This window comes from Elephas maximus, chromosome 2, assembly GCF_024166365.1.
Source record: "Elephas maximus indicus isolate mEleMax1 chromosome 2, mEleMax1 primary haplotype, whole genome shotgun sequence".
Taxonomy (NCBI): Eukaryota; Metazoa; Chordata; class Mammalia; order Proboscidea; family Elephantidae; genus Elephas; species Elephas maximus.
The window spans coordinates 80,747,218-80,775,001 of NC_064820.1; the positions used below are offsets into that span (position 1 = coordinate 80,747,218).

General features: G+C 41.1%; 1 protein-coding gene across 3 annotated transcripts in view; it reads left to right on the top strand.

Annotated features, from left to right (window-relative positions):
• SV2C (synaptic vesicle glycoprotein 2C) overlaps positions 1 to 27,784 on the top strand; it is a 267,450-nt gene that overhangs the window by 46,776 nt on the left and 192,890 nt on the right. For 2 of the 3 annotated variants that reach the window (XM_049865919.1, XM_049865928.1), the window contains exon 2: positions 1,632 to 2,310. In XM_049865919.1, coding sequence (XP_049721876.1) covers positions 1,731 to 2,310 — 580 coding nt within the window. In that variant the 5' untranslated portion in view covers positions 1,632 to 1,730. Of the gene's footprint in view, positions 1 to 1,631; positions 2,311 to 27,784 lie in introns of those variants that run through there. The other variant, XM_049865936.1, reaches the window with a different exon arrangement.

Sequence of the window (27,784 nt, forward strand, 5' to 3'; positions counted from 1 at the left end):
AACTCTGGAAGCATAGTTGTCTAGTAGTTTTGAGTGGGCATCTCTGGGTGGTAGAAATGCACATGGTTTTTGTTTTATTCTTTACGGCTTTTAATCTTCATGGCTTCCTTCCTCTACTCCACTGCTCTCCAAAAAAGAAAGAAAAAGGAGAACAAAGAAAAATTGTCCATTAAGAAATTTTTGCAGAAAGTCCTATAACCATATTTTTATATTAGTTCATTTTATTGTCTTCCTAAACACAGGCCCATGCAGATCCATGTTTCTGTTTTGTGCACTAGGCATTTGTATGTATTCAGGGATCCTGAAGTACAGTCCATTTATAAATAAACATATCTTTATTGCTGGATTTGTTTGTAATGTCTAAATGAGCTGTTTAAATGTATGTTTGTAATAGCCAATTACCAAGTATTCTGCACGGTGTATATAAAGGAAAAAGTAGAAATGATCATTATATAAATTAATGTTTTGAATGCTGCCACAGCTTGGAACTTGGGGAATTGGTGATGAAGAGGAACATCTTTCTCACCTTTATGTTATTAGCTGTGTACGAGGGTGGGTCTAACACTGTCTCACTTAAGCCACTAGAGACAGCTCAGTGGACAGGTGAAAGATAAGTTACCATGGGGTCATTCCAAGACATGGGGGACTGTCAGTGAGACAGAAGACCACATGACGGGCCATGGGAGGCTGTAGACTGGTGTCCTAGACAGCAGCTAACCAGAGGGGCAGTAGGACAAGGTGGGGTGTTGGGGGGGTGGGGAGGGAGAGAAGAAGTAAGGGGAGATTAAGCCTGGAGTACCTACAGCCTGGGGTTGTGAAAGGATATCGCATGTATTTGACTCTCCCTGCTGGCCTGGGTGTGGTTCTGAAAGACTGGCTGACAGGACAGATATTCTAATTTAATGCTTATCAAAGGTGTCTGCGAAATTATTTAATAAACCCTGCCCAATTTCTTATAGATCCAACTGCTATATTGGGGAAAATACTCATTGTCAGTTTTGGGTGCCATGTCAGTCTCTACTATCATTTATTGGAAGGAGACACAATGAAAGCGTGGGAGAAATGCAATTTTACAAAGAAATAAATATACACCTATATATTTGTATGGTTTTGTAATGTTGCGTATAAGTCAATGGCTGCTTATGAGGCTTGGTTGCTTCTCTGTTTTTTTCAATGTGAGGAAATACTGGCAGACAGGGTTCTTCTGCTAGCACTCTGGTTTTACCTTCGCTGTGTGTGTTTGTGTGTCAGTCAGCAATATTCTTTTTCTCAATCAGAGTATATCCTTATCACGCTTTAAGATGTCTTGGATGATCTTTTAAAGGTGCAACGTGTCTTGTTTTATTCTCGGGGAACATTGTGCATTCTATATAAAGTTACCCAGAGTACAGAGTTCCTTCAAAACAAAAGAGTAATAACACTAAAAACCCTAACACTCCAAGTGCCGATCACATTTGAGCAGAGAACCAGCATATAGTGTGTACATGTACAGTGAGGTCTAAGAAAGAAAAAGTGAATTCTGTGACTTTCAGACTGTGGGGCAGTAAAAAGAGACAAAGAAATATGTGGCAAAAAAGACCTAGAAAGGAATAATATAATAAATATCTTCTCTGGTTCTTTATCTCTTACAGCTCCATTTTGAACCCAAAGTAGATGATGCTGTCAAGGCTGAACCACTGACCAGAGTCTGAAAAATCTTCATCTTCTCGTTGGCCACCAGTTGAGATAAGATGGAAGACTCTTACAAGGATAGGACTTCACTGATGAAAGGTGCCAAGGACATTGCCAAAGAGGTGAAGAAACAAACAGTAAAAAAGGTGAACCAAGCAGTGGACCGGGCCCAGGACGGATACACCCAGAGGTCCTACAGTCGGTTCCAAGATGAAGAAGATGACGATGATTACTACCCTCCTGGAGAAACCTACGACGGGAAGGCCAATGATGACGAAGGCTCAAGTGAAGCTACAGAAGGTCATGATGAAGACGATGAAATCTATGAAGGGGAGTATCAGGGCATCCCCAGCATGAACGAAGGGAAAGACAGCATCGTGTCGGTGAGGCAACCCAAGGTTGATAAGTTCAAGGACCGCCGGGAGCTGGAGTCAGAGAGGAGAGCCGACGAGGAAGAGCTAGCCCAGCAGTATGAGCTGATAATCCAAGAGTGTGGTCACGGCCGTTTTCAGTGGGCTCTTTTCTTCGTCCTGGGCATGGCCCTCATGGCTGATGGTGTGGAGGTGTTTGTCGTGGGCTTCGTGTTGCCCAGTGCTGAGACGGACCTGTGTATACCAAATTCAGGATCCGGATGGCTAGGTGAGTACGCCATGACAGGAGATAAATTCTGAAACTCATTTATTTGTGGAGCACAGTTACCAACACAGAGAATAAATTCTTTGCATCTAGATCACTGCATTTTTTCCAGCACTTCAGTATGAAAAATTTCAAACATACAAAAGAAATGAAAGAATTGTACCGTGAACCCCCACATACATCCACCACCTAGATTCTATAGTTAGCGTTAACTATATTTTCTTTGTCACTTATCTGTCAATCCATGGAGATCCCTGGGTGATATAAGCTGTTTGTTCTTGACTACTAACCTAAAGGTTGGTGGTTAGAACTCACCCAGCAGCACCACATAAGAAAGTCCTGACAGTCTATATCTGGAAAGATTACAGCCAAGAAAACTCTATAGGGCAGTTCTAGTCTGCAACACATGGGGTCGCCATGAGTCAGAACTGACTGATGGCAACAGGTTCGGTTTGGTTTTGGATCTATCTATGTGTCCTTCTATCCATGCATCAATCCAACTTATTTTTGATGAATCTCAAAGTAACTTAGAACACTGCATTTTAACTTAAACAAGTAAAATAGTTGCATTCATTTCTCTTTCATTAACTTCCAAAAGTATGCCCTGGGAAGTTTAATAGGGCACTATTATATAAAACTTACTCAACGCTTTTCTAAAAACAGAGGTTAACTCTACAAAACTCTGACAAATGTGATTTTCAGATTCCAAATTTTATGTATAATACAAGACTTAAATGCTTATGGGGTCTTGCTAATTTTTATTTTTCCTATAAACTACATATATGTTTGTTTCTTTTTTGAGTAGCCTTATTCATAGAATTTTTTCTAGGTGGCTTTTTCTATCTCTTTTCTGGTTCATGCATTTTTGCATAAAGTGGAAAAACTTAATTTCCACATACGATTTAAAAACCTATTTCAAATCATATTTGAATTGCATATTTTTAAAATAATATGGCCTCTCTATGAAATATCTAGACAATGGATTTGATTTTTGTTTTAAAGCGACGGTGCACTCAAGGTTCATATTTTTATAAAGCTGTAGTTAACCCTCCTTAAGTTTGTGCAGGGGAAATATGGAGGCACGCAGTGGAAATGTGCAAACGGTGGAATAGCCCCAACAGTGGAAGTGTCTGCCTCAGACACACACTGCATGAAATCACGAGGGGTTTCAAACTCTCTCTGCAAAGCTTGCCTCAAAAACCATGTTTATGTGCGTATGAAATCTTTATGTGTTCCAGAGCCTGTGAAAGAAACTAAGACTCCTTGATGTCTGTATTTCTAAAAGGAGTCCTTTTGGTGCAGCCGTTCAACATTTGGCTGCTAATCAAAAGGTTGGCGGTTCCAACCCATCTGGGCAGCTCAAGGGAGAAAGACCTGGTGATCTGCTTAACCCTGTGGGGCAATCCTACTCTGTCATGTGGAGTCCCTATGAGTCAGAATTGACTCAATAGCAGCCAACCACAACGTGTTTCCTTTAAAGATTGAAAAACAAAAGTGTACAATTCCTTTTGTGGAAACCTCCTTACTTTACTAAGTAATGTTACCATCGTTGATGCTGAGAGATTTTCTGTGTGATTAAGATTAAATATCATTTTAACTTTCTGTAGGATAACACAACAAAGAAAATCATGAATGAGAAAACATTTACATATTTTTTCCCCCTTTAACGCTTGTTTCTTTTATATGGCCCACTCCTAGCTTGCGTTTCTTTAGTGGCTTAACAGAGGACTGGATCTCTGAAGGCAGACTGTGAAGGGCAGTTGTGCGCGTGTGTGTTTGTGGGGGGATGATTTGCACACTTTTGCTGGTAGAATCATTTGTGTGTTCAACCATTAGAACGCAGGACATGCTTCAGAAAAGGGTCCTCAATCACTCGTCAGAGGGGCCATTATCTGTGTTGTATCTAGCACTGTATTTCTTTTTGTTTCTTCAGTGACCAAGTATACCCATTGTAAGCCTGGCCATCAAAATAGTTATCAAGATTTTGATAAAAGAATATATCAGCAGAATGTGTTAAGAGCATAGATTCTTAGAAATATATCCACGCAAATATCTAATAACTGAAAGCTTATATGTAGAATAAAGTTCTTTTCATGTGATGACTCTAGCTTTTATATTGGAAATATTCAGAAAATATAAGCTGAGCTTGTCCTTGTGGCTTTATCTTCTGGGTGCTGAATGTAAGCACAGTGTCACATGTGGTTCTCTTATCAGTCTAGCCTATAAACTTGTAAAGCCTGATGGTGTTTCACACCCCCAGTGGCATTCAGAAGTGTAGATAAGGCAGCAGAACAATTGGAGCACAGATATTTTCATCTGTCCATAAATGTTGCCTGCTTTAGTGAATTAAAAATGTGTCCCTAGGAGTGTATAGTTTCACTCAATGCTGTGAATCCCCAACAGAAGCATTTTAATGGTTTCATAACTGTGCCTTCCAGACTTGCATTTCAATTATTTTGCCATTGTAATTTCATTCATAATTGCATTCTGACGGAGTCTTCTTAGACAAGCATTGAAATTGTTTGGCCATTTTCATTTCATTGAATAATAGCTTTGTAATATAATTACCACACTAAGTCGTAGCAATGGGATCAAAATGCAAGAAAAAGGTACATGACCTATGTTTGGTGGCATTTGGAATATATAGATTTGAAAAACAATTTCTCATTTGCTACTAAGCATTGTGTTGTTTTCCTCAAGGAAGGCCAGGAACAAAAATTTGAACCGATTCATGTTTTAATTATTTGGGAAATAGATCCTTTCATTGTCGTTGCTAGAAGATTGATTTAAAGGTAACTCAGGGCATACTGTGTGTGAGCGTGTCTGTGTGTATGGTCTGTGTATATGTATAATGTTGTTAATTGGGTTGGGAAGAACTAGAGTAAATAATTATCTAATGAGCTACTCTTTGGAGGAATAAGTACAGTCATTTTAAGATAAACCGTTCTCTATTGCCAAAGTCTGTTTATTGAGCATTTAATATGTGCAAAGCACAGTGTTAGCACAGGGGATCAAAGGACAAAAAAAGACAATGTTTCTGTATCCAAGGAAGTCATAGCCTAGTATGGAGAAATCAGAAGTGTCTAGAGACTACAAATACAAAGAATTAAGTATCCATTGCCATATGTTGTTGTTGTTGTATGCTTTGAGTCGATTTTTGACTCATAGTGACCCCATGTTACACAGTAGAACTTCCCCATAGGGTTTTCTTGGCTGTAATCTTCACAGACGGAAGCAGATTGCCAGGTCTTTCTCCTGTGGAGCTTTTGGGTGGGTTTAAATCACCAGCCTTTATATTAGCAGTCGAGTACTTAACCATTGTGCCACCAGAGCTCCACTGCCACAAGAGAAGTATAAATCAAGAGATTTCAGGCTTGGCGACCACACAGAGGGCAAGGGTTTGACCAAAGCAGTGCAGAGAAAGAAATGGATTTGAGAACTCTCCCAGAGGTAAAATCAGCAATGATTTGGTCATTGATTAGTTTAGAGAGAGGAGGGAGGTGTTAATGAAAGGAAGACAAGTCATCTGTCTTAGTTATCTAGTGCTGCTATAATAGAAATACCACGAGCAGATGGCTTTAACAAAGAGAAATTTATTCTCTCACAGGCTAGTAGGCTAGAAGTCCGAATTCAGGGCATCAGTGCCAGAGGAAGGCTTTCTCTCTCTGTCGGCTCTGGAGGAAGGTCCTTGTCATCAGTCTTCCCCTCATTGAGGAGCTTCTCAGGCGCAAGGACCCTGGGTCCAAAGGACGAGCTCTGCTCCTGGTGCTGCGTTCTTGGTGGTCTGAGGTCCCTTTGTCTCTCTGTTCAATTCTCTCCTTTGTATCTCAAAAGAGATTGGCTTAAAACACAATCTAATCTTATAGATCTCATCAACATAACTGCCGCTAATCCATCTCATTAACATCACAGTGACAGGATTTACAACGCATAGGAAAATCACATCAGATGACAAAATAGTGGAAATCCCACAATACTGGGAATCATGGCCTAGCCAAATTGATACGTATATTTTTAGGGGAAACATTTCAATCCATGACATCATCTAATTAGGTAATACAGAGTACAGGTTTTAGCATGAGAGCAAGATGATACGTTTAGGTTCAGACATTTTCACTTTGAGGTTCTTAGGGAGTGCTCAGTGGGCTACCCATTTGGGCTGAAGTGCTGAGAGGTTTGGAAGCCATCTCCTTATTAGATGAAACTGCTGGTGACTTTAACTGGGGGGAATGGTTTCCTGCTGAACAGCATTTATGAGGCTGGTGGTGGAGGAAAGCATCCTTAAGGAGACTGAGAAGAAGAAGCCATATGAGGGGCAGATGGGAGAAAGCAAAGGTCTAGAAGTCACTGGAAGGAGGCAGGGATGTGTAACTCTCAGGGACTACAAAGTCTTGCAGTAAAGACTGAGACAGGCCTTCTGGATCTGGCATTTAAGAGGTTTCTTGGTTGTTGCAGGAGTCTTGTAGCACAGTGGTTAAGCATTTGGCTGCTAACCAACAGGTCAGCAGTTCAAATCCATCAGCCGCCCTTTGGAAATCCTGTGGGGCAGTTCTACTCTGTCCTATAGGTTCGCTGAGTCAGAATCGACTCGACGGTAATGGGTTTGGCTTGGTTTTTGATTGGTTGTTGCAAATGACTCTTAACGTGAATACAGTGAGTTAGGCTAGGGATTTTTAAAAGGGAGGAGCCTGTGCATTCAGTGACGTGACCATGTGGCACTGCCACCTGTCCTCCGGATTCTCCGCCTTGGGACCAGAGCAGGTCCTCCTGGAATCAGGCATTCTCTGTAGGATTGCTGTGGCTTACAGAGGGTACTAAGGAGCCTTGGTGGTGCAGCGATTAAACACTTGGCAATTAAAAGGTTGGCGGTTTGAACCCACTCAGTGACTCTGTGGGAGAAAGACCTGGTAATCTGCTTCTGTAAAGATTACAGCCAAGAAAACCCTATGGGGAAGTTCTACTCTGTCACATGGGAGTGCCACGAGTCAGAATCGACTCTGCGGCACACAGTAGCAGCAACAGAGAAGGTGCTATGTGACTGAGTCCTCTTGGATCATGACTTCCTGCCCAAGGGTTGTTGTGGGAGGCAGGTTGGATTCTAAGGTAACCCCCAGGCAGGAAGGATGTGCAGCTGGTCCAGCCTCCAACCAGACCAGGTTCAGTCCTACCCAGGCTCCGGGCCATCAGAGTAGAACACCTTGCTGGCTGCTCCAATTGACCTGCTGTATCAGAGATGCTGCTGGTTTCTCACTCATTGGCCTAATTCCCCCAGACCCACCTAATGAAGCAGAGGACTTAATCATTATTGGTCCAAGTGCTTCCTTGCTGAAGGCAACAAAGATTAGTAATATTTAGGAACTAAAATGTTATCAGGGCCAAGTGTAGACTAGAACAAAATAATCTTTGGTTACTGGATGGAAAACAATATATTCTAGACCAAAATATACTTAAGTAAACCTGAACTAAATAATAACTAAACATCCTGTGTTTCTTTTATCTTTTTCAAGGCAAATATCAACTATAACACTTAGTTTCCACAGACATTGGTAACTTTCAGGATAGGCCTTTTGGTAGCATAATTGGGACTGAAGCAAGATTGCTGTGGGATGAGAAGTGAATGGTCAGAAAAACGGAGATAGCAAAGGCATTTCGTTCAGTAAGCATTAATTGAGCACTAACAATGTACCAGGTACTCGGCAAGATACAATGGGAGATATCCTGATCAATATGTTGTGATCTTTGCCATTGAGTAACTTTTTTCAAGGCGGATAAATAGACTTGAAAAGAGATAAATTTTAGTACATTTTGTTTATTCTGTGACAGAGATGTCAAATAAAATGCTATCAGGTCACAGAAAGATAGAACACACTGGATTTTCCTTCGAGAACTGATGAAAACTTCATCCAGGAAGTGACATTTAAACAGGGTTTTGAGGGATGAATAAGAGTTTACCAGGCAGGAAGGAGAAAGAGTGATATTGCAAGAAGATGCTAAAGTTGTCAGAGGGCCTGAACTTTGTAGGGAATCATGGGAAATTCAATGTAGTAGAAGGAGTGTTGGGGCTGACAGGTCAAGTTGCGGATAGATTGTTAAAGGCCTTAATGCCAAGATAGTGGGTTTCAATTTTCTCCTGTGGTAGGCAAGAGTGGCATCGTCAGATCTGTGTTTTAGAAAGTCTCCTCTGGCAACATTGTTGGATGTGGGTTAGGTGGGAGAGAGACTTAAAAAGTCAAAGGGACATGGAATCTAAGCCTAGCTCTGCTTTCTTGTAACTTTCTTGATTTGTTACAATTGGCAAATAATTTAAATTTATCTATGCCTCAGTTTTCACATCCGAACACTGGGGATAAAAATACCCAATTAAGCTGGAAGAATTAAGTGAGAGAACGTATGTATAGCTCTTTGCAACGTATCTGATATATAGAAAGCACTGATAAAAGATAGCGGCTATAATAATGTAATCCCTGGGTCTTACAAATGGTTAATGCTCTCAGTTGCTAATCAAAAGTTTGGAGGTTCAAGTTCACCCAGAGGTGCCTGGTGATCTACTTCTGAAAAACCAGCCATTGAAAGCCCAATGAAGCACAGGTCTACACTGACACACAAGGGGTAGCCGTGAGTCAGTGTCAATTAGAGGGCAAATAACTGAACAATGAAACAGCTATAGTAATAATAGTTATAATTAGAGGCATGAAGATCAGGTAGGAGGCTACTGCAATAACCCAAACAAAAATGTTGGAATCCTGAACTAAATCAGTTAATAGGATGGGAGAAGGGTCATTATTGGGAGATGTTTCTGAAAGAGAAATAACAGAATTTGTTTAACGAGAAAGATGTGAAGTACGGAGTTGAGGATGGCATCCAAGGAGCTGAGATTGAAAAGTGGAGTGGATGTTGGCAGAGGTAACTAAGAATGAAGACAGAGGGGAGAGAGCAAACGGGAGACAGATGGAGTTCATTTTGGATGGTACTGGTCTGGCAGGTAGGAGAGAGGTCAGGATCAGCGCAACAGATGCGGGAGTCTGAAAAGGGAGGTTGCACCAGATGCAGAACACAACCAAATGGGGGAGAGAAGGATGAACGAAGGCTTCGGGCAGCTTAGTGAGGTGTTGGAGAATCTGCCAGCTCCAAAATATCTAACAGCCAGAAATAAATTCACCTGCATGAGGACATTTAAAAATTTTGATATATCTGTTCATCAAGACATTGTTGGATCCATGAAGTCCTCTTTGGAAATGGAGTGGGAGGGGATAGGAGTGGTGATGGGACCATGTCTGGGTGTCACCTTTCCCTTCTTCATCAGAGCAGACTCATATTCATCTTTTATATAATTGAATTTATTGGAATAAAGGATTCCATAGCTAAACAACAATAACAAAATTTTAAACATCTTCTCTGGGATATCTGTGACTTCAGCTGCCACACTGGTGTAACAATGGGTTAAATGTTTGATAAAGTTGCATTTAGTGAGTAGCCATTAGGTCTATAGGGTCGCCATGAGCCAAAATTGACTCGACGGCAATGAGTTTCATTAGGTTTGGAGCAGGCCCTGTTAGGGAGATTGAAATGAATAAGGCTCAGTTCCCATTACTAGGGGAAATCATGGCATTTTCCAGCTGTCTAGTACCTTAGTGCTTTAGGCAAACCCTGCCATCTTAAAGATGAGTCAATGAAGCCTGGAGAGTTTGGGTGGCTTGCTGGTCCATGGCTGGGTATTGACTGAGACAGAGTGTAGAATCCACATATTCCAACTCTTAAGCCATGTTCCTTCCAGTTCTCTAACATTTTTATTTAAAGTCTTCTTGACTGGATTATCTCAACCCTGGGAGAACATAAGCTTTCAATTCTTGGCTAAAATCCACTACTCTGGCATCCCTAGCAATGACCTAGAAATTCATTGTTTGTGGACTCCAGTGATGCAGTCACCTCTTGATCTCATGCATCTTTCTCTTCTTTTCAAAGCCCTGATAGAAGATACTGTCTGGTTTTTGTATGTACAGCCAGTATATAATGGCAGCAGTCACAAATGGGAAATAAGAATGCTTTGGAGAATCAACCTCTACAATCAGCCTATAGTGCAGAGTGATGTTAAAGAGGCAGAGTAGCAGAAGTTAAAAAAAGAAAAGGAGTGTAAGCCCCTTAGGCGCCAGGCGTTTTTGTCTTTGTTGCTCACCACTGTATTCCCACAGCCTGGATTAGTGCCCGGTACAGAATAGGGGCTCAGTGATTATTTGTTGAATAAGTGAGTGACAGTCTCCCAGGTCATTAAGACTTTGAGACCTTATAGAAGAAATGAACAAATCTAAAGTAAGAATGTGTTGTTCCAAATTGGAATTCATTAGTAGTGGAAGAACACAGATTGAAAGTCATGGATACAATTGTTGGTAGTGCCCTTCCAAGTGCTGCCCAGGATCCCTATTGTAGAGAAGGGTGCATTAGGTGATCTTCGTCCAGAGCCAGTGAGGACATGAATCCTGTAGTTAAGACCTGTCACTCTAATTCCATGCTCCAAGGCAACTTGAGGATTTCGAATCCAGCGTTCTCTGGAGCTCGAGCATCAGGAATGTGCTTGCAAAGGATGCCAGTCCCCTTGACAATTCCGTTTTTCATTTTAATTAGCCAATTGGCGTTCTGGTATAATCCATCAGTCTTGGTGAGGTTGTCTTTTGGGATTCTGCTTCTAAGAGATTGCAGTTCTCAGTGTGCTCACACACCTGGTTTCTGAGCATATAAGACTGAGGTCCAGAGCAGGACTGGGAGATACTGGATAGCACCCTGGGAGGCCTGTTTGGGTGGTCACCAGAGTGTCCCTAAGAAATACCTCATCTGCAATAAATACAAATTTTCCTTCAAAACTTCTATAACATTAGGTAGAGTTGGTAGTCGTATTGGGCAAAAATAGAGGTAGCTCAAGAATATCAAGGCATTAAACCCAAAAAGCCCATTGTCGGCAAGTCCATTCCAACTCATAGCAACCCTGTAGGACAGAGTAGACCTACCCCATAGGGTTTTCAAGGAATGCCTGGTGGATTCGAACTGCTGACCTTTTGGTTAGCAGCCATAGCTCTTAACCACTGCACCACTAGGGTTTCCATCAAGGCATTTGGAAGAATATGTTTGTGTATATGAATGGAATTTTACTTGATTTTTTTTCTCTTTTAGGAGCTCTTGAAAGTTTTTAAAAATATTTCTAAATAATTCTAGAGTAAGCATAGATTTTTGTGGAGTTTAAGATATATTTTTGCATGGAAGTGGCATAATGATTTTGATTTTACTCAGTACTTTGCTATCAGTTGTATCACATTAGACTGTTTGGTGTTCCTGTGTCTCCCGTTGACAGCTAGAATGCTCATTCAGCAAATATTTACCAAGCACCTGCTATGTGATAAACACTGTTTTAGACTCTAGAGATACAAAAATAAATAAAACAGAAAAATTCTCTGGTAGACCTTGAGTATATCTTTAACCTTTCTATTTCTACCTGGATTATGGAATTTCTTGGAACATCTAGAATTCCTTTTTTATTTTTATTTTTCCTTTGTTTGCCACTTATCACTTAGAGAAAGGGTAGTTTCTTTGAGGTCTGAGCTAGGTGCATATGTCCTGAATCATCATACCTTAATTACTCTTTCTCCATCCCTCCGTAGTCTCCTTAATTCTTAAAAAAAAAAAAAAAAAAGTTGCCGTGGAGTTGATTCCAACTGTGGTGACCCCATGTCAGAGTACACTTGTGCTCCATAGAGTTTTCAATGGCTGATTTTTTGGAAGTAGATTACCAGGTCTTTCTTCCAAGATGCTGCTGGGTGGACTTGAACAGTCAACCTTCTAGGTAGCAGCTGAGCATGTTAGTTTGCACCACCCAGGCACCATATTTCTTTAGGTATTAACAAAAGAACTGCTCTGTTGGGATTTCTAGCTGCTTTATCTCTAGCTATCTGTATTTTCTGAAAACAACCAGCTTCAAGTTTCTGAGACCCCTTTTTTTGTTTCTTGTTGTTCATTGTAAACCCTGGTGGGGTAGCCAGCTGCCGACAAAGAATGACGCAGAGTTTTTTTCTCTTTTCGCTTTATTCCAACCTTTTGATTATTGGGCATCTGGGTATCCTCTAAATGTTCAGACCAGCAGCTTCATAACCTAAAAATGTACACCACAGATCTCAGGATGAGCAGCTTTGTGCTCTACCCAATCTCTTTGTCCTTGACGCCCACTTTGGTATCTATGAGATTTGATCTCCATTGTATGTGCTCCCTCTGGCTCTGTTTAGCCTCTCGGCTGTCACAGTGATCCTAATTGGAATTAAAAAGTTTATTGGTACATCCTGTCCACCAACACTAGCAAAATCTTATTTGGATTCATTATTGCCAAATTGGAAAAGAAGATTCAATAATTTATCACCATTATATTCTTGAGTCTTATTTCCTCTTGACTTTCACATTCTCCTGAAAAGAGAGAGGCTTCTGACATCAGAACACAAGTTGGATCAAATAACCTGAAAAGACTCCTCCATCCAAATAGTCTGTCATTCATTTTCACAGGGCAGGAAGTGGACAGAAATTCTATGCCACATTCCTCAAACTTGCTAAGAAGTTGCATTCTGGGAGTGAGGGTGTGATATGTAAATGCCCTTCCGTCATGTGGGGGGTGGGGGGTGGTCATTGGGGCGGGGGTGGTCGTTGGGGGTTTCCCACAATACAGCTTTAAGCCTGAAGGCTAATTCCTCCATTCCTATGTCCTGTATCCCTCCATCCCAGACCCCTCCTGCTTGAGGATTCCAGTTCCACTGAGCATACTGGTCTCATGAGTCCTGATTCAGCCTGGGACTCTCCCTGCAGTCATGGGAATACTCACTGATGTGATCTGTTAGTTTGGAGACGTTGTTAATTGTGGACTTTGATTTAAATAAGACAACCAGAATTGTTAATCGTTTAATAACTGGATCAAGCCAGATACAAATACTACAGGCTTATAAGTTAGAATTCTAAATATCAACACACAGTTGCACTCTTTCTTGGGAAATCTGACATCTCAAGTAGTCTCAAATAAGCAAGAGCCTTTATAGAACCCCGAGCCTCCTGCAGAATGCCTCAGAAAGTATGAACTATTCAAATACATTTGTCTTGAGGAATTAGTCTGATAAATTACTGTAGTAGGTAAACCCACATGTTTGCAAACTGTCATTCTTACCCTAAACTTAGAAATGTCTTTTTTTGGCCATTAAGTTGTGAAAGGAAAAGTAAAAGAGGCCCTTGGGTGTACTTGTTACCTTCAGTTTTAATATTGAGGGCTGCAATCAAATATAGGAGCCCTGGTGGTACAGGCGGTTAAGAGTTTGGCTGCTAACCAAAAGGTTGGCAGTTAAATCCACCAGCCACTCCTTGGAAACCCTATGGGGCAGTTCTCCTCTGTCCTATAGGGTCGCTATGAGTTGGAATCGACTCTATGGCAATGGGTTAATCAAATATAAAATGGTGAGAGAATAATGTATTCTCCTAATTTAAATTTTTTCATCTAAGAAATTTGCTGAAAAGTAGAATCTAATAACCTTTAAATTATTTTCACATCTCTCTGTTTTGATCATAGTTAAGATACTTACAATTATCGCTGTAATTGTGTAAATATGGTTTGATTTAGCTTTGTTCACTTAATATTATTTCACATAAATATTTTGGAAAATCAATACGGCCAATTATGGACCTTAGTCATTATGTGCCATCCTTAATTTACTGCTACTGTAACTCATGTAGCCATCCGTTTACTGTGCATTTGAATGTATCCAATTCTTTGCTTGTCATATGAAAATAACTCTTCTAATAATATTGTTATTAAAATGACTCTTTTGTTTGGGACATTTACTTGGCATGTTTTCCCCAAAGTGGAATTGAATCAACTATTAATGGGTGAAAAATATTTTAATTCCTTTTTAAGGAAATCATTAATACAAGTAACATTGGAAGAAAAAAAGAACATGACATATTAAATAATGTCAAAAATGCCAAGCGGCATAGGCCCAGGTGACAGAACAAGGGGCCTTTGGCATATTCTCTGAGTATGATGCCTTTTCAACAGTTTTTTTTAAGGAAACGTGTTGCAAAGATTATGATGCAAAGGTGTTAGTGTTCCAAGGGGCCAATATTAGAGGTTGTATAATGAGACACAGAGACAGGGTAAAGGGTGTCCCGTTTTTGTGTACGTACTTACTCTCCAAACAATGATGTAGTTACCGCAGCCCTCACCCCAAAACTGAGCTCATTCCCCCTGTTCAACTCCAGGCCAGCGTTTCTCAACAAGAGCTCTATTAACAGGGACAAGTCTTTGCTATGTGACAGCCTCACACATGTCAGGGTGTTTAGTATTTCTGGTCTCTACTCACTAAATGCAACCAGTGCCTCCAGACATTGCTTCAGACCTAAACATGCTCCCTCCCTCACAATCACACACACCCCAAAAATAAAAAGGAAAGAAAGAAAAGACCCTGTCTGCGACAACGGATCTTCCTAGCTACCCCTCTGATGAGAGCGTTTTCACCCAGACACAAGACACGCCAACCAGTACTGTGGCCAGGCCGGGACCTAACGGTCAGCAACCGTCTGTGCCATCACCTCCGTCCAGCAACATCATAGAAGAAATGAGGGAAGGCAAGAAGGACATCGTCTCTAGCTGAGGCCTGAGGGAAGAGCTTGAGGTTTACTGTGGTGAAAATACATGTAACAAAACATACGCTGTCTCAACAATTTCTACAAGTCAGTGACATGGATTACATTCTTCAAGTTGTACAACCATTCTCACTATTCTTTTTCAAATCATTCCACCACCAGTAACATAAACTCAAACCTCCCCTAAGCAAAAAATCCCCCTTTTCCCTTCCCTCCCACCCCTGGTAATCACTAATAATCTCTGGTCTCTATACATTGCCTATTCTAGATATTTCACGTAAGTGAGATCATACAATATTTGTCCTTTAGTGACTGACTTATTTCACTAAGCATGATGTTTTCAAGGTTTATCCCTGTTGTGGCTTGTATCAGGATGTCATTTCTCTTTATGGCTGAGTAATATTCCATTGTGTGTATATACCACATTTTGTTTATCCATTCATCTGTTGATAGACATTTCGGTTGTTTCCACCTTTTGTCTATTGTGAAAAATACTGCAAAGAACATTGGTGTACAGGTTTCTGTTTGTGTTCCTGCCTTCACTTCTTTTGGGTATAAACCTAGGACTGGGATTGCTCAGGAGATTGCTCCTATGATGACAGGGGTCCATCCAGTTTACATCACAGTAGTGCCCCTGCTTAGTACCTGTGAGAGTAGTTCTGTTTAGGTAAATAGCCTATCATCTGGCTTTTAGAGGGGAAGTTAAAACCACTACTTAACATTCAACATGCACGTTGTGAAGTTAGGAAGCTGTGTGAAAGCCAGCTGTTGCTCTACTTTGTACGGGTTGCTAATAAGGTACTTAAAAGTAGGTGTTCCAGCTTGTCTTTCTTCTTGGAGATGAACATTTTTGGGTTTTGTTCTTCAGAGAAACAAGCATTTTTGGAATAGTTCTGTAGCTTTTCAATGACCAAATAATAATACACAAAGTACATTCTTGGTGGCTTTTAGTATTTGAATTTAAGCAATTATAATGTTCAAAGAGAAGAGAAAAAGTTGTTTTAAGTAAAGTTCTTACCAAGAATATCTTAGTTGCTGGGAGTGTTTCGCATGAACCAAAGTGAGAATGAAGTGCTTGTGTCTCTTTGCAGAGAGGCTGCCATCACTGACCCAAAGACCTGCCTGCTAACCCAGTTAGTATGTACATAATATGACTACTAAGAAGGGGAGAGAGCTGATGGTGGGAATTCCAGTTTTATGAGACCAAGCAAGATTTTAGGAGGGGGTCCTTTTACCCTTCCCCAATGACTAAATATCACATCTACCCAAGGGATCTCTTCTCCTCTCTTGGGAGGTGATGCGGAGAGTAGAAAAAGTGAAAACAAAAACCAGTTGCCATTCACTGAGTCTGCTCTGACTCATGGAGACCCCACTTAAGAGTCCCCTTTATCTCTAACCTTGTGGTTAAACTTTTCCCCCAACATTTTCGGGCCACACTGTTACGTGATGCTGCTGTCCTTAGCTTTTGTAGTCTTCTTCAGGCTAGCACAGATATTGCTAGCACAATCAAAATCTCCTAGGAGGGCAGGTGGAACCTAAAAATATAGTATGTTCCATTCAGAGTGAAAAATAAGGCTGTTGTCTGTCCAGCACAACACTTCCTGTTAGTAACTGAGCTAAACTGTAGTGAAAAAGCCCACCCTAGAAGCGGAATCAGCATCTCTAGGAGCAGACTGTGTAGTGGTTAGTGACCGTACAAATTAGAACGAAGGATGGATAAAGAAATTAGAAAAGAAGAAACAAAAGCAAAACCAAGCAAAAGGAAAGAACAGATAGAGAAAATAAATGGAAACAAAAATTTTTCAAGTTCATCTCATATGATCTTTATGCATTAAAATTTATTTGATAAAGTTTGTAAGTGGACAGATGATGAAGACAACTGTGTATAACAAAGTGGTTGCAAAGAAATAGCTGATGAGAAATAAAAAACATTCATTGGATTGATCATTCAATTTGGTGTTTATAAATAAAAAAAGTTTTGTAATTATAGCACAAAGAAGATGTTCATCATCTCTTCAACAGAATTATAAGGTGTCAAAGTTTTCCAAAGTACCGTATTATAACAGTGCAAGTACAAGATGAACCAGAAGTAATGATAAGCTAGAATCCTTTCCAGGTGTGTTTGGGGTAGTACTTGAATCAGTATTTACAAGATATATATGTTCCATGTTCATGCACGACAATTTATAAGCACTTAGTTGCATTCAAATAATGTGTGTGTATGTGTATGTATAAGCAAAACCAAACCCGTTGCTGTTGAGTCGATTCTAACTCATAGTGACTGTGTAGGTCAGAGTAGAACTGCCCCATAGGGTTTCCAAGGAGCGGCTGGTAGATTTGAACTGCTGACCTTTTGGTTAGCAGCCTGAGCTCTTAACCTCTGTGACGCCAGGGCTCTGCATGTGTGTGTATATGCATATATATTTATAGAGAGAGACAGAGCTATTGTAAAAATGGCATCTGAATGTTGTCAGACCAACTTCATGAAGGGAAGGAGAGAGAATCAAGGTCTATAACATCGGCCCAAAGCTCATTGCTATGAGGTGGAGGTCAGACACACCTCCACCTTCCAACCTTTTTACCAATTCTGACACTAACCATCTCTCTCACGGCAATCTGTACTTTTCTGCTGGGTTCAATAATTTGCTGCAATGGCTACGCTGAACTTACAGACCATACTCACAGTTATTGGGTTTATTAGGGAAATAACAGGTTACAATTGAGGATCAAGAACCACTCAGGATACAGTTCTTCGGTCAGGACAGCTTCTCCACCATGCCCTTCTTTCTTTATAGTAGTGAAATCCTCCTCTCACTTCTGGGATTGGCTCTATTTAAGCCTATCAGGATGGCAAAACTAATTAATCCCCTCATTAAGATTTGATGCAACTTATTTGAGTGGTCCTGCCCTTACTACATTCTGTGCACCTTATTTATATTATTAGCAGTGTTGTGCAATCCCCTTGGTGGGCCACAAACACCATACTTGCATAGTCCCACCCATTCATTTTATAGGAGTCACAAGATCATAACCCATTGCCATTGAGTCAATTCCGACTCATAGTGACCCTATAGGACAGAGTAGAACTGCCCTATAGGGTACCCAGTGAGCTGCTGGTAGATTCGAATTGCTGACTTTTTGTTTGGCAGCCAAGCTCTTAACCACTGTGTCACCAGGGACCAAAAAACCAAACCTACTGCTGTCAAGTTGATTCCAACTCATAGTGACCATATAGGATAGAGTAGAACTGCCCCATAGAGTTTCCAAGGCTGTAAATCTTTCAGAAGCAGACTGCCACATTTTTCTCCTGTGGAGCAGCTGGTGGGTTTGAACCATGGACCTTTTGGTTAGCAGCCGAGCACTTTAACCACGGCACTTTAACCAGGACTCTTCATGCATAAGTAGAAGGGCCATATTAAGTAATTCACTGCATCGCAGCTATATATTAAATATGCTGTTTTTGTTGTTGGTAGGTGCAGTCGTGGATTGAATTGTGTCCCCCAAAAATGTGTGTCAACTTTGCTAGGCCATGATTCCCAGTATTGTGTGATTGTCCACCACTTTGCCATCTGATGTGATTTTTCTGTATGTTGTAAATCTTACCTCTTTGATGTTAATGAGGTAGGATTAGAGGCAGTTATGTTAATGAGACAGGACTCAATCTACAAGATTAGGTTGTATCTTAAATCAATCGCTTTTAAGATATAAAAGAGAGAAGTGAGCAGAGAGACCAGGGACCTTATTACCACCAAGCAAGAAGAGCCTGGAGCATGTGTCCTTTGAACCCAGGGTCCCTGTGCTGAAAAAAGCTCCTAGACAAGAGGAAGATTGGTGACAAGGACCTTTCTCCACAGCCAACAGAGAGAGAGAAAGCCTTCTCCTGGAGCTGGCACCCTGAATTAGGACTTCTAGCCTCCTAAACTGTGAGAGAATGGATTGCTGTTTGCTAAAGCCATCCACTTGTGATATTTTTGTGATAGAAGCACTAGATAACTAAGACGAGTGCCGTCAAGTGGTTCCAACTCATAGCGACCCTGTGTACAACAGAGTGAAACACTGCCTTGTCCTGCTCCATCTTCGCAATCATTGCTATGCTTGAGCCCATCATTGCAGCCACTGTGTCAATCCATCGCATTGAGAATCTTCCTCTCTTTCGCTGACCCTTTACTTTACCAAGCATGATGTCCTCTAGGGACTAGTCCCTCCTGATAACATGTTCAAAGTACATGAGTACTTGCTGTCCTCACTTCTGAGGAGCATTTTGGCTGCACTCCTTTCAAGACAGATTTGTTTGTTCTTCTGGCAGCCCATGTTATTTTCAGTATTCTTCATTAACACCATAATTCAGATGCCTCAGTTCTTCTTCGGTCTTTCTTATTCATTGTCCAGCTTTCTCATGCATATGAGGCAACTGAAAATACCATGGCTTGGGTCAGGCACATCTTAGTCCTCAAAGTGATGTCTTTGCTTTGTAACACTTAAAAGAGATCTCTTGCAGCAGATTTGCCCAATGAAATGCGACATTTGATTTCTTGACTGCTGCTTCCATGGGCATTGATTGTTGATTCAAGTGAAATGAAATCCTTGAGAACTTCAGTATTTTCTCCGTATATCATGATGTTGCTTATTGGTCCAATTGTGAGAATTTTTTTTTTCTTTATTCTGAGTGGTAGTCTATACTGAAGGCTATAGTCTTTGATCTTCGTCAGTAAATGCTTCAAGTTCTCTTCACTTTCAGTGTTAATGCTCAACCGTACGCCATTTATTCCTTAAAAAAAATAAAAAAGACAGGTGGCTAGCTTAGATTATTTTTAATTAATCAAGATAGGATATAAATGGCTTAGCAGTTTAGAGTTAGTACAAAATAAATTGAAGATTTCCAAAAATTTAACTTCTTAACTCTTTTTGATATGGTCATCAGCCATGACTAATCCTTTCATCCTCTGGGCTCCTTTCCTAAATTGTCTTTGTGTTGGAGACTCTTGTCCTGGCAACCTCCTAAGCCACTTCTCTGCCTCTATTCTGTCCCTGCCTCAGACCAGCTTACATTCTGATTATTTTCTAGGGGGAAGGGAAGGAGGACTTGGGTCACAACATGTTCTAGCTCAAAAATATTTGACTACTTAGCTCATAGACTGATTTGAACTCCTTGGAATAGCATTCAAAGCTCTGGGTCTAATCTGTTTTTCTAGTCTTATCTGCCACTTGGGAACCCTGGTTAAGTGCTACAGCTGCTAACCAAAAGGTCCGCAGTTTGAACCCACCTGGCGCTCCTTGGAAACTCTATGGGCAGTTCTACACTGTCCTATAGGGTTGCTATGAGTTGGAATCGACTCAATGGCAACAGGTTTGATTTTTTGGTTTGATCTGTCACTCACTCCCCTTCTTCAGATATTCTGAAGTCAAGGGTTGTTAGGGTTACCAGGACACCCAGTTCAAATTGAATTTGAGATAAATAAATATTTTTTAAGTATATGTATGCCTCATGCAATTTTTTGGTATCCTGTGTTTTTATTTGCCAGTGCTGACAACCTGGAGATGATAGTGATGGTAGAAGGAGGGCAGGGGAGTAGAGTTTGTTCCTTGCATTCTATGTGCTAGGCATTTTATTGGTCGTATTAATTTCATTTTCTCATTAAATTGAAGCTACTTCACATCCCAGACCTTCTGAATCAGCCTTTAGGAAAGGGACCTGGGGAACTGTACATATGTATTACAAGCATCCAAGTGATTCTTATTCAAAAGAAAGTTTCAGAAACACCATGACCTAGACCAGTGCTCAGACATAAATGTGCATACAAGTCACCTGTTACAAGTCACTTGTTAAAGTGCAGGTTTTGATGCAGTAGGCCTGGGTGGGACCTGAAATTCTTCATGTCTTACAAGCTCCCCAGGTGATGCTGAGGCTTCTAGTTGCAAACCCGACTTTGTGTAGCACCGTCTTAGTTCCCCCAGTCAAGAAGCAGCAGCATCCCCCAACAGTTGTGACAGTGAGGTTGTAAATGAAATTATTTTAAAACAATGTGGTGGGGGGCAATGTAAGTAGAAGGGTTTTTCTTATTCAGTTAAGGTTCTGCATCACCAGTATACAATAATGTCCATGCACAGAGTGCTTTGTGTCTCACTTTGGGAGAAAGTTTTTTTTTTTCCCCCCGAAAAAATAAATGTTTTATTGACAGTAGAGGGAGGCACAACAATTTTTTTTTTCTTTCCTGAAAGTAGGTGCTGTCTTATTTTTGCTGGTCTGTCTCCCGCACGTTGGGAATATCACAGACCATAACCACATTTACAGCTACGACTCCCAGAATGGACCCCAGATGTAGAGGGCACAGTGTGACTCTGCTTTATGGTAATAGTTTCTCAGTGCCCAAGTCTTGGTGATAAAAATATAATGTGTCTCTCCCCGACCCCCGCTCTCCTATCTACATGAACTTAAATGACTTTTCAGAGAGCAGCTTAGTTTTCTCAGCAGCATCTAGTTAGATCAGAAATATGAAACGTGTTAGTGTGTGTCACAGATTGAATTGTGTCCCCCCAAAATATGTGTCAACTTGGTTAGGCCATGGTTCTCAGTATTGTGTGGTCGTCCTCCATTTTGTGATTGTAATTTTATGTTAAAGAGGATTAGGGTGGGATTGTAATACCCTTACTAAGGTCACACCCCTTATCCAATGTAAAGGGAATTTCCCTGGGGTGTGGCCTGTGCAACTTTTTATCTTACAAGAGATAAAAGGAAAGGGAAGGAAGCAGAGAGTTGGGTACCTCATACTACCAAGAAAGCAGTGTGTGGAGCAGAGTCTGTCTTTGGACCTGAGGTTCCTGCACAGAGAAGCTCCTAGACCAAGGGAAGATTGACAACACCAACCTTCCTCTAGAGCCAACAGATAAAACCTTCCCCTGGAGCTGATGCCCTAATTTCGACTTGTAGTCTACTAGGCTACCTCCTGAGAGAATAAATTTCTCTTTGTTAAAGCCATCCGCTTGTGGTATTTCTGTTATAGCAGCACTAGATGACTAAGACTGTGTGTCAAAAAAGCTGATTGAAAACTGTAAGAGTTAACCAAACTATTTGTGTGGACAAAGGACAGTCCTGTGTGTGGATCAGTTCCCACCCAAATGCTGGCAGATAATGCATGTGAGAGAGGGTTGGCTTCTTAACACCCCAGTTCTTTATTTACTTATTTATTTTTCCAATCAACAGTTGTGAGATAATTGGAGGTTTGATTAGAGATGTCTTTGCGGAATGCAGCCTTCAATATTTAGCTGTTTTCCTGCAGAACACACACCAACAGGTCTCATCCTTTCATCATACTTTTATCAAGTCACTGTAAGACACTGTGCTCTGTTGTGTGACAGATGTAAAAATCAATCAGGCACAAATGCTGTGCACAAGATGCTTGTCAAAATGTTATGGGACCCAGAAGACTGACAGATCAATGCTGTTTGAGGGAGGAATGTCTTAAAAAAGACCTAGCTTTTTTTTGAGGTAGGCTTTGAACTGTAGGTAGAATTTGGATTTGAGAGGACTGGGATAGAAAGAGGGTGTTGCTGGGAAAGAGAACAGACTGAGCAAAGATACATGGATGACCTGGATTGAATATTGTGAATAGATTGCAGTTCCATTTTGCAGAAATGCAGCATGTTTAAAGGGAAGTAATTGAAAAAGTGGGTTGGGACCTACCTGTTCATGGAGAGTTTAAATGAATTTACTCTGGTACCAGTGGGCAGCTGTGGATGTGTTGAGCAGAGGAGTGTCATGGTTGGAACTCTCATCTGGGAGACTGTTGTGTGTGGGATGGGTTGGAGAAGAGTGAGCTCGAGATAGGGGAACCAGTTAAGATGCACTTGAAATAGTTCAGCTAAGAGGTGAAGAGGGCCTGGCTGTGAGTGATGGAGAGGAGAGGGTGTTTGCAAGAGAAGTCATGGACCTTAACGACCAATTAGTGTGGGAGCAGGGGAGAGGAACTTGTCATACATGCTACTGAGGCTTCAAAGTCAGGAGTTGTGTTGGGTGGTGGTGCTTTAAATAGAAATTGGAGTTCTGGGGTTGGTGGAGGTTGGGGAGCCTTTGTGTAGAAAGGAAAATGAGTTTAGTTATACCAGTTGGTAAGGCAAGAATCGAGTGTGTCTTATTCACAGACTACCCTCAGCACTCAGCACAGAGCCTGGTGGAAAGTGGTGGCCAATGACTTTTTGTAAGTTGAAGATGCCAGCCAGACTACTCAGGAGAAACTGTCCAGGAAGGAATTTGGAAGTGGGTACCAGAGCTTGAGAGGGAAACTTAGCCTGGAGGTAGGCATTTGAGAGATCTCTGCATAGAGGTGCGACACATCCCACAGAGTGGAATACACGTTGAGGGAGAGAGGGCAAAAAGAGACATCTTTAGCAAATGATTTAGCGAATCCAAAGAGAAAAGTCATAAAATAAACAGTTTGAAAGACAGGAAATAATCTCAGCTGCCCAGAGGCCTAAAGTAGAAAGAGTATCAGGAAGGAGGAGGTGATCATAACTCATGAGTGCTTCAGGGGCTATGACTGAAAAAGGACATTTGGGGTGTCAGTGAGAAAGCTGTTCCAGAGAGTGGGAAGGACAGATGTCAGATTAACTACTAGATTGAGTTTTAATGTATATTTTTAAAAGGAAGGAAACAAATTGGCTTTTAAAAATTGTTTATTAGGTACTGTGGTATATTTGCTTTAGATAATACTTCTAATAACATAATTATTCCCTAGACTGGAGCAGCTGAAAAAATATTAATCATCTTCTGCAAAGGAAAAATTTCGTATTTGTAACTATTGTCTAGTACTTCTCCATCATGTGCCAACAGTCACATCTGGAATATATAGGAGATAAATTGGTGACGCCCAAGACGGCTAGGTCAGCTGCTGCTATCTCATTTTATTTATTTTTCCAAACTGGAAACTGTATTGGCTACTGGTACCTCTGAATTTAACAATAAAATGGACTTTGCTGACATACTGACATTTAGGAAGTCAAATAGCAATTATAAAATGGTGCAGAATTGCTCAGGGCAGGTGTCGGGAGGGAAGAAGAAACACAGCTACCAGTTGATTACTCTCTCTGGGTGAACTGAGTCCACTCAGAGGATCCTGTTACCCCACACACTGCAGCTTTGCCCCTGGGTTTCTGCTGGATCGGCCAAGAAGCCTTCCCATCGCCCACCTCTCAAATGCACTGGGGATACTATACATTTATAATGTAGGGACATAGGCAGAGATGTGGCTGAGGATCTAGTACCTTGCAGACTGGTATTGCACATCACATGGTGTGTGTGTGATGGCAGAAGTCATATTTTCCCAGATCGAAGGCAATGAATTGTTTCCTCTGAGATGTTACTTTTTCCTTCTCAAGGAGAAATGAATTATGTAGCCATGACGTGGGAGTGCAACCTGGATGGGACCTATCTGAAGCCTATGGGAAAGCCCAGGAAAAGCCAAGTTCTCCCCACTGTGGGGAAGGTTGCTTCCTCCAAACCCCCAGGGGGGCCCTGAGCTGCTCCTGTTTGGTTGAGACCCCCCAGAACTTTTCCCAGATAGGAGCCTGAAGGAGTTCCTAGGAACAGCCCCCTTCCCTGACATACCTCTCATCCTAGTGGATTGACTTGAGTCTGGACAGAATGGGTCAAGAGGCTGAACTCAACCACATACCTTATACATTCCCCCAAAAGAGACCGAGGGATGAGCTCATCATATGAAAAAGGCATTAAGAGGAGAAAGTATTTATAGCCAGCCAATCCAATAAAAAAAAACTTTTTTTTTTTATAGCGTGCTTATAAAACTTCTCTCCATTAAAACAAAACAAATCTCTGATTTATAGCATTTGCCAATTTCCATGATGTAAATGCTTCCACCGTGACCAATTTCAAGGTACAATTTAACATCACTGAGTGCAGAGTTGGGAAGAGATGTGCACAGTTGGCTCTCATTAGCCTGTGCAAGCTAGCTCTAGCACATCACACTTCCTGATATTTGCTGATGTTAAAAACCATGTAAACACATTTTATTCTAAGAAGTACCCTGTCTTAGGCTGGGTTCTCTAGAGAAGTAAAACCAGCGAAGCATGTGTATATATACATATATATACACATACATACATACAGAGAGAGAGAGAGATTTATATCAAGGAAATGGCTCACACAGTTGTAGAGGCTGGTAAGTCCCAAGTCCGTGGGTCAGGTGTCAAGCTGGAGGCTTCTCCTGACTTATGTAGCTGCAGGGGCTGACGAACACCAAATTGGCAGGTCAGACAACTGGCCACTGGCTCACAGGCTGTGGAGGCTGACAAATCCCAAGATTAGCAGGCAACAGGGCAGGCTGATGGCTCAAGTCCCAAGAACCAGAGGTCAGATGGTGACGAGCCGGATGAAGGAAATTCCCCTTACAACTGATTGGCTGGTCACATCATGGAGGATGACTACATCATTACAAAACTGCCAAACTAAATCATTATATAACTGCCAAACTACATCATTACATAACTGCCAAACCGCAGAGAATCATGGTCCAGCTAAGTTTACACACAACCTTAACCATCACATGCTCTGAGTTTGTATTTGCATAAACCGGGAGAGGGACAAACCTTGGGACAAATCTTCTTTAGGTGCTTGATTACAGTTACAGATACTGTTTTTGTTTTGACTCTTATTGACATTACCAGGAATTAGTTTTCAACAAGGGAATACATTCTCTGGGAAATATGTCAGATTTTGCAAATGAATGAAAATAAAATGAATTTGGGGATGCCAGCTAAACTTGCCAAGAAGGGTCCCTAAGTTTAATTTAATAAGATCTTTAAAAGTAAGTTTCTGTTTATAAATTCAGTTTCATTTTTGTAACCTTTTGATATTTCAGCTTTTCATAATTTAGAGTAATAAACCATGTGAAGTTGACGGTTTGTAGTAAGCCAAGGGAAAAAGGAACATAAAGTGGATAATATTAGTCCTTCCAACTTGCTATATTACAATATATACTCTGAATATACAAACAGGAAAATGTTCTTCAAGCAACAAACTGTACAGTATTTACGACTGTGTCCACTGGATTGACCAGAATTTAAATGGGATGAATTTCTCAGAACTAAGATACGTATCCTTGATAAAATTCAGAAGAGGTTGCTTCTGGTATTGATTTAAAACAATAACATCAAATACCGGGCTGGTAAGACAAGAAAAAGAAGCAGCCAGGAAAGAGTGAGATGCTCAGAAAATGGAATTTTCCTCACGTAAATTCCAAGCCTCACTTGAGTAAATTTCCATTGATGTGAGTAGGAAATTTTTGAGGCATTGGGGTTCAGTGGTTGAATTCTCACCTTCCATGTGGGAAAGTCGAGTTCTACCCAGGCCAGTGCACCTTATTTGTGGTCACCACCATCTGCCAGTGGAGGGTTCCATGTTGCTATAATGCTGAACAGATTTCAGCAGAGCTTCCAGACTAAGACTAGGAAGAAAGCCCTGGCGATCTGCTTCTGAAAAATCCTGTGGAACGCAGTTCTACTTTGACACACATGAGGCTGCCATGAATCTGAATCAACTGCATGGCAACTTTTCTTTTTTTTTTTTTTTAAATACTTATACAACCTTTGTTAAGAGTAGAATTGCCTCAAGAGAATGTGTTCATTTGTTCAGTGGGGATGGAGGAACCAGGCAGTTTCTAGCATCTAAGTCGGAACTCGTTGTGGGCCCAACCCTCCATCACACTCCAGACCACAGAGAGCCTCGTGGGTGGCAGAGTTTGCACTCTGCAGACCATGCGGGCTCTGGAACCCTCGGACTTTCTAGGAAGAAAATAGGTTTAGAGCAGACATATAAGGTTGCTTGTGAAATTTCGTCATATTTTGTAAAGATATTCCAAGTATATCCATATATTCCTTGTGTGTAGTGTCATTTTAATGACTATATAAAATCAAGGACAGAAACAAAGTTGTGAAATCTTATCACCTTGTTCTCCAATTTTAAATTAAACCTGTTACTTAGTTCTGTTAGCTGTAGCCTACATTTTGATGTCACTGATGATTTTACTTAAACTATTTATACTCTTTTGACTGGTGCTCTTGCTTGGGGGGAATAAGACTGGCTTGGGGGGGGGAAGCACTTTTCAGAGTAATAAAGTGTAAGCAGTAGGTTAATAAAATTATAGCAACACCAAAGATATAAAAAAAATCTCATTGACATGGTAATGGGGGGAGGCACAGTCAGATAACGATGTTCTTGAGATTGAGGCAACATTAATTATTTAGCTCTGTTGTTGTTAGGTGCTGTTGAGTCGATTCTGACTCATAGTGACCCCATGTGACAGAGCAGAACTGCCCCAGAGAGTTTTTTAGGCTTGTAGTCTTTACAGGAGAAGACTGCCAGGTCTTTCTCCTGCAGAGTTGTTGGGTGAGTTTGAACTACCAACCACATATAGCCCCAGCTTAGAACTGAGGTCAGGGAGTGACCTACCCTCTCAGTAGGAACATGGGAGTCCATAGGACCTTCTTTCCTCCAAAACAAATCATGTTCGAGGAGGTGGGGTTTCTGCTATTAAATCACACACGTTAGTGTACTTGTGTGCCTCTAGCTCCATGTACAGTTAGCCCCATCCCAAATCAGTTAGCAGCTGAGCACTTAAACATTGCACCACCACTGCTCCGTATTTAGCCCCAGATTGTTGTTGTGTGTTGTTAAGTCAACTTTGACTCATAGTGACCGTATAGGACAGAGTAGAACTGCCCCATAGGGTTTCCAAGGCTGTCTTTATGAGCAGATCACCAGGCCTTTTCTCCTGCAGAGCTGCTGGTTGGGCTCAAACCTTTTGGTTAGCAT